The sequence below is a fragment of the Hypomesus transpacificus genome, chromosome 6, assembly GCF_021917145.1.
Source record: "Hypomesus transpacificus isolate Combined female chromosome 6, fHypTra1, whole genome shotgun sequence".
Classification (NCBI taxonomy): Eukaryota; Metazoa; Chordata; class Actinopteri; order Osmeriformes; family Osmeridae; genus Hypomesus; species Hypomesus transpacificus.
In genome coordinates, this window is record NC_061065.1 from 4361645 (window position 1) to 4369618 (window position 7974).

A 7974-nucleotide genomic window follows, 5' to 3' on the forward strand; every position below is an offset into this window, starting at 1 on the left:
TAGCCTTTAGAACGCCTGCAGCCACTCAAGGGCTATTTGATGTGTTTGGATTACAGGTACAAGTCCAACGAAGACTATGTTTACGTACGCGGCAGAGGAAGGGGGAAGTACATCTGTGAAGAGTGTGGCATCCGCTGTAAGAAGCCAAGCATGCTGAAGAAACACATCCGAACGCACACCGATGTCAGGCCCTACGTCTGCAAGTTTTGCAACTTTGCTTTCAAGACCAAAGGTGGGTTTCACGGCTCCCTTGTCTCTCCTTCCTTCCTTCCATCCATCACTTGCAACCACACGTATGCTAATGAACGCCTAGTTTCTCAACTCAGCCCAGCCTGACAGTTCAAACCAAAAATAAGGATCATGTTGAAAGAGAGGGTCTGTCAAAGTGGAAATGCATACATCTGTCATCTAGTCTGTCGGTCTGACCGTCTGTCAAGCAGGACGTCTAATAGTTCTGCCTCTGTCCTTCAGGGAACCTGACCAAGCACATGAAGTCCAAGGCCCACATGAAGAAGTGTCTGGAGCTGGGTGTGTCTGTTTCATCTGTGGAGGAACTGGAAACAGAGGACGCAGGTAAGCGTCTCACTTTGTTTGTTTGTTTTATGTGGATCCCCATTAGCTTCAGCATAAGCTCAAAGCTATTCTTCCCTTGGGTCCTACCATCCATCATGTGACAAAACAATTTACAACATCACATTTCACACCATACACACAAGACATTATTCAGATTACGAATCATATTTTACAATTAACACAATTAATCACACACAAAAAGAAAGAATACCCAAAATGTATAATATTTAGAAAGTTGCGCTACCCCGAATAGATTTTTTAGACTTCACACTGTTGTCGTTGATAACCTGGGTCTCTGCCTGCGTGAAGTGCCTTCCATCATGCATACAGTCATATCAGACCAACAGAACATCCTCATGGACACTTGGGGAATAAACTGTGGTTTGAAACCCGTGGTCCTGGTTTCAAACCACCTCTGCTACACAGAGAGGAGGCTAAATTGGCCAGTAAGCTGCCCTGCTGGAGTTCAGTGGAATAAATCCCTCTCTGCCAGGCTCCATGTAAAACCATCAGCGATCACAGTTTTAAGATTGTACTGCTTGGTTGGTTGGCTGGGCAAAGCAAGTTTTACTCCAGTAGAAATAAACTGCAGTCACTGGAACAGATTTGGAAAATCACCCCCCTATTTGCGTTTCCTGTTTTTCGAACTTCTGTATTCAGATGAAATCTGTTTATCGTCTACTGTATATGAACAGATAAACTGTACTGCATATTGGTTCAGTTCAGTCAGTTCCATAAACTTCAGTTTTATATAATGGTCTGTAAATATTTTATGATAGCATGGTTTGTGTCTAGTTAAAGATGTCCTCTTAAAAATGTTTCCTCTGCTCATACAACCCTCCATGGTGCTTCTTTTTCAGATAACCCCGAGGACGGCCAGAGGGATTCTGGGAAGATGGTGGGCATCATGTCGGAGCATCAGTTTTCCGACGCAGACGACTCGGACGGTGGCGAGGAGGATGGGGACGAGATCGACGACGACGACGACGACGACGACGAGTACGACGGGGACTCCACCCCCAAGACGCGCTCTCGTAGCACCAGCCCACTGCCGTACGGTCTGCCCCCCAAGCCGGAGCCTCTGTTTGGCTACTTGACCACGCTGCCGAGCATCCAGATCACGTCTCTGTCAGCGGCCAACGAGTGCCCCGGGGGCCAGGGGCAGATGGCGCAGTACCAGCGTCTCCTCCAGGGCGCGCTGGGCGAGGCCTACAGGAGTCGTCTGGATGTCCCCAGCTCCATGGACGAGGACCCCCTCTCCACCGAGCACTCCTCCTTCGACCCCTCCTCCTCTCGCCTCTCCTCCCCCGGCCTCGACTCCTCTCCACTCCGCGAGCCCTCCCCCACCTCCTGCACCTCCCGCCGGTACCTCTCCCCCAGGAGAGACCTCTCCCCCCGTGGCCGTCTGTCCCCCAGGCGAGACGCCTCCCCCCTCAGGCACATCTCCCCAAAGAGAGACCTGGCCTTGCGCCGCGACCTCTCACCCAGGGGTCACCTCTCACCTCTATCTCACCCGGGAAGGCCCACCTCTCCAGGCAGGGACCTGGCCGTGCGCAGGGAACTGTCCCCGAGAAGCCGCCACAGGGGCATGATCCGGCCTGTATCGCCGCGTAGGGGCTCGCACCACCACAGCGCCCCGTGGAGTCTGGGTCAACACCTACCCACGGACTCACTGTCCATGGGGGGCCAACGCAGCAGGAGTGCAGCGCACACGGACAAGGTAGGCTGGAATCACCGGCAGACACCCCTACAACCACCGAACATAATCTCAGCTATCTTCCGGTGCCTATCTCGGGGGACAGTCGATTTAGTTGGGTACAGTCGTTCTATTCAGGGGTGTTAGTCAACTACTTTAGACAAACGTTGAGCATTTGAAGTAGTATCCAGCTCGCCACTATGTTTTAATAAGCTCTGTCCAAGCTGCCCAACCCCCCCCCCCCCGTGGCGCTATGCAGCACTGACGCAGCCCCCCCAGGACTGAGATGGTGGTGCTTTCCGCCTTCCGAAGACAGAAAAATACAACTTCAGTTAAAAAGGCACAATGGGAGTCGCGTAGGCACACTGCGGAGTGCTGCTCTTGCAGTCTCAACCTCTCCCTGGATCTGTCTATTTATATATCTGGCCAATTAGTCTTCTCTGGAGAGGCAAGGAAATGCAGTGTTGGGAGGCTGAACCATTCTTCTTACTGTTGGCCATCTGGATGCCGTCCACCCCACAGAGAGAGAAAGACAAAAAAAAAAGGGGGGGGGGATAAGTCATATGGCAGTCTTGGACCTTCTTTCCCTCCCTCCCTTTCTCTTGCTCTTTCTCTCTGTGGTTATTACAATCTGTTTTTCTTCTTAAGAGGCTTGTTAAACTCCATTTCCCAGCAAGCACAGTTCAAATAAAGCCTTAAACAGTCCACTTTTTCAGCTGGGTAACTTTTTACCATTTTCGTAATTCATATTTGGTTCTTTTTTAAGATGCTCATAGTTGGGAATTTAGTAGATTTTTCCTACCCAGAGTGTTGTCCTAGGGTTGACCTAACTATGTCTTGTTGTCTTGTTGACCAAACTAAGCAATGTCTCAGCATAGCAATGCGCATGATGCCCTCCGACATATAAAACTCCCTTTTTTCAGACTAGCATGCTCTAGAAACACCTACAGCCATGTTTTTTTCCGAGACTAAGAAGGTAGCTACATCATGCGAACTAACCGGCCTCTCTCTGTCTTTCTTTCCCAGGACCAGAGGAGGAAGGAGGGTAGCCAAGACTCCCCCAGCCCACCCCATCAGGTTCTGTTCAGTCATCTACCCCTCCACTCCCAGGTACAGCTGCGGTCACCCTTCCCCATGATTCCTATTGGTGGAATCCAGATGGTCCACTCACTCCTGGGCCAGGCCCCTGGCCACGCCCACCAGAGCCAGTCCCACCTCCCACTCCAGAAGAGTACCTCCGAGGAGTCAAATGCCAGTGAGACTTCCTGTCACATAGCCGAGGGCCAAGGGGTCAAGGGGTCACCGCCCTGCACGTGTGACTCGCCCCAGCAACAGCAGGAGAGGATGATGACCTCGTCATCCCCAGCCGGCCACTCGGCCGGGCCGGTTTCGGCAGCGCCAGAGCGGACTGGTCAGGACGTGGCGGAGGGTCAGGACAAGAAGCATCGGCACCAGAGGCAGGAGGAGAACATCCACACGTGCACCAAAGCCATCGCCTCGCTGTGTATCGCCTCCGAGGAGTCCCTGTCCTCCTCCGCCTTCACGGACCCCCCACGCCGCTCCCCCTCTCCCCTCCCCACCCCCCTGGAGAGCGGAGCCCCCCCCACCAGGATTCAGCACTTTACTGGTTCTCCGGCCTTGTTGCCCCCGCACCCCTCCTGCCCTGACAACCCCCTGCCCATCGCGTCGAAGACCGGCGGAGGATGCCCAAGCCTGGGCACAGCAGGGGGTCAGACCTCCCCCTACAGTCCAGGTCTGGAGGAGAGGGCCCTGGGTCAACAGTGCCCCGGAGACAAGCCAGCAAGCACAAAGAGAAGCAAAGAACTATCACAGGAGGATAGCTGGAACAGTTAGGATAGCCCAGAGGTGGTGAACCTCAGTAAAAAGGGAGGAAGACGTGCAAACAGAGATCAGACCTTATACACACAAATTGTTTGAAAAAACACTGCAACACATAGGATGGATCCACACACACATTTTCGAACATTTGGACACACTTACATACTACTAGCATGCCAACGGACATGCACACAGACACTCACGCACACAAAGACAAAAATATACCCAAACGCACCCGCAAACTCCAAACTGTCTTTAAACAAACAAATTACAAGAAGTTGTAGTTTCAGTGTATGTGTATAGCATGCCTTTCCTATCCTGGTTTGCTATTTTAACAATTTGTTTCTTATTTAAAGTTTCAGATAATAAACATATGGTATATATGTTAACTTATATGAGCCTGACCAAAATTGCTAATGGCCTCTAGTCTGGTACGTTTGAATGGACAGATGTGTGTGCCTTTTCTTTACTTTGGTGCTTATTATTCTTATAAGCATATTAAGCAGGACGTTAATGTAAATATATCAAGTTTGTGTATCAGCTTTGTAATAAATGCATTTTACCTGTCTTTTTTGGACACCCCGAGTCTGAATGATGTGAAGTATCAATATATGTAAGGTTGCACTAAAACATATTTTTATATCAGTGAAAATTAAATGGCTTTCGTGTACAGCAGCAATTCTATAATACTATTTATTGTATCATGTTTCTTAAATTGTAAATTTTTCTTAATGTTGTGGATGCCTTTTATATGTAAAGCATGAGTTTTGCTATCGCTTCCGTAGAACAACAATATGTACACTGTAAAATGGCTTTATATGTTAGAAGTATTTATATACATCTGAGTGATGCACTTTACTTGGAGGTATATACATATAGTTAAATTTACAAGAGTATAACTAGTATATGAATATATATACAGTATAGAACATATATCTGCACTTACGTTTTAGATTGACACCCACATACAGTATGGTAGTTGTTCTAAAGGCTTGTACATTTTCTTCTGTTGGCTGCATTGGCTACATTATTATATATTTTTTTTTTATATATAAAGCATAGCTCTGCTCAGCATTATGTGAATGGATATGTGCACCTGTGCATCTCTGTTTTTAATTCAATGCTTACTGAAGTAGTAGTTAAATATTAAAGATAGGTTGATCTTCTGTGAATCACGTTGCTTGAAGTACTTGATTTCTTGGTTAGTACAGGGAACATTCCAATGTAAATAATTGAATGCCCTTAACACATACACAGTAGATGCATACACATACACAAGTACACACATACATCTTCATCTTTATACATGAGTTCGTCATGGGGGCATTGTCATCAGTCCACGGAATTGTCTTTTGTAACGGCTTGTTGTAAAAGAGAACACACACACACAACCCGGCGAACTATGAAAAATGCACCTTAAGTTTCCTACAATGTGGGTTTGGTCCCAGAATATATCAGTTTTGGAATTGGGATTTAGAATCCAGTTGCTTTTAGGAACCTGTTTGTGATTAATCATCCCTAAAGGAATAGGAGTATAAAACCAGTGCACTCGTGTGTATATCTGTATTTTGTATGGTGTGTATACGATCTATGTCATTTAACTCTTTGGACATTTTTGTCATTAGTCCCTGGTATTCACTTAACTGATTTAAACATGTCTTTAAAATCTAAGGTATCGAAGCACAAATCATTGTATAGAAACAAAAAAAAGAAAAAAAACGGTAAACCTTCATAAAAAGGGTAACTTTATGATGTTCAGTGGAAAAATACAATATCATGTACGACCCCGGTTTCAATGAATCACAGTACAAGTGGGAAAAAATATGGATTGTTGTTTTCAAATAAATATGACTACAATAATATATGCATGTTCTTTTTGCAATCTGTTCCTGTTTGTCATCCTCCCTCCACCAGCATTACGGCGACAACCATAACGAGGAGTAACTAGTGGTGGCTGTTTGGTTTTGATCATGGGAGAAGCATGAAAAATGTGGTCCTTCTAGCCTGAGGAGGGAAGATGTCTTCTGGTAGATCTGGCCAGTTCAAGAACCCACCAGTTTCCAGTCAGTTGAGAAGCTGGAGTCCAGTCAGGTTCAAAATGTGTGTTGTTCTCTATTGTCTTGGTGTCAGGGTTAGGGAGGATCTCCTGAGTTCCTGACTGTTCTGTTAAGTTATTTGCACTGAAGATGTTTTTCTGGGATTTAGTTGTAACTTTGTAAGTATTTTTTACTGTAAATTCAGAAAGTCAAAATAACATTTGACTGTTTAAATTGAAGGTTTGGTTAAATGACAAAAATGACCGGATATACGTTTGACGTTTGCTCTGCTTCATGTAGGCTGTCAATATTACACCCATTATTTCCTCGCACTCATGGACTAATAGGCTTTTGACAAGGATTTCTTCCCAGAAGTTACTTTTACATTGCTTTACATGTTCAATGCATTTAATTGTTCTAGAATAAATACTAATTTACCACACACAGTTTGGATCACTGTTATCAAAACATCACATTTCAGCTGTTTTCAGTTTTTCAGGTTTCAGCTTTTTGCTAGTTATGGTCAGGTGTTGTGTGTTGAAAAGGCTTTCCTAATATTTCACTACTGGTATATGCCTTCTCATGTTAAAATGTGTACATTAGCAACATCACAGGTGAAAAGATACTGGGTTACAGGGTCCAAGCTAAGCGGCAGCTTTGTGCAACAGTTGCTCCAAGCCCTGAGGAGGTGAACCACAATAAAGAGAAAAAGTGCAAACGGAAAATACGTTAACCTTACACACAGACCCAAATAGAGATGGAAACCCACACAAACAAACATACATGGTTGTTACACACCGAATGGACATACACACACTCATATACAACTAGCATACCGGGCGGAAGGTCATTTTAGGATGTCTCTGAGCCATTCCAGTATGTTGTTGGAGCTGGGTTCAAATAGGCCAACATACCCTCCACCACTATATTACAGCACCACAGGTGCAACAGGAAACACTTCAACACCCAACTCCTGAGTGTATTCTCATGGGTGGAAACTTGTATTTGTGAAACCTCAAAGATCCTGTCGCTTAATGCTAAATTTAGTCTCTCTCGTTCAATCAGTATTCTGTCTACATCTGGCATGCCCCTACATGCCTTTAAGTTCACATCCTCCCTGACACAACTGGGTTGTTTTGTTGATTTTCCTAAAAGGGATTTTTTTGATCACTGTAAATGCTAATGATCCTTAGCGTATTTTTAGTCCTGATTCATGTCTCGTCTTGATGCACCCTTGATAGGGAGAAAGATTCCCCAGAGAACTGTTTTAACGTGAGCCCCTTTTGTGAAGGAGCACAGTTGGGGGCTGCTGTTTCAATCGTATACAACTGGTTGTAGGAGAAAAGCAGTTCTGAGGCAACTCAAGGTACGTTTGACTAAATAGAGTAGACCAAGTGAAGTTTGCCTTGAGGGAGTACAATGTATGTACAATGAGTACAATGCCCATATAAAACAAAGAAAAAGAAAACTGTACTACAACGTGAACACATTTCTCCGGTATGTACTGAAAGATTACTGTGAGCTGTCACCTGCTTGTTGACACAAAAAAAAAGCTTGTATTCACACCTGGGCTTCAGCTTGTGTCATTTTGGGTCACCACTCATCTGGAAATACTTTCCTTTGTTTATATATTTACAGACATCATCACAATGACCTAGGTAAGATCCTTCTAACCTGTAGACATTGTCTAGATTGATGAGCAACACTTCATGGATGATTTAGAGACATTGGAAAAGTTCCAGTTCTCAGATTCCAGATTGTGGTTTTAAGGAGAAGTGAGGAATGTACTGTAACAACATTCTTTGTTTTATTCCTTCTTTTAAGAGGTGC

General features: G+C 45.4%; 1 protein-coding gene across 4 annotated transcripts in view; it reads left to right on the forward strand.

Moving 5' to 3' along the window:
* Nucleotides 1-5970, forward strand: part of hivep2a (HIVEP zinc finger 2a) — a 50737-nt gene extending 44767 nt beyond the window's left edge. For all 4 annotated transcript variants that reach the window (XM_047022071.1, XM_047022073.1, XM_047022074.1 and 1 more), the window contains 4 exons: nucleotides 57-232; nucleotides 472-573; nucleotides 1434-2293; nucleotides 3296-5970. In XM_047022071.1, the coding sequence (XP_046878027.1) occupies nucleotides 57-232; nucleotides 472-573; nucleotides 1434-2293; nucleotides 3296-4123 (1966 nt within the window). In that variant the 3' untranslated portion in view covers nucleotides 4124-5970. The remainder of the gene's footprint in view (nucleotides 1-56; nucleotides 233-471; nucleotides 574-1433; nucleotides 2294-3295) is intronic.
* The last annotated feature ends 2004 nt before the right edge of the window (nucleotides 5971-7974 follow it).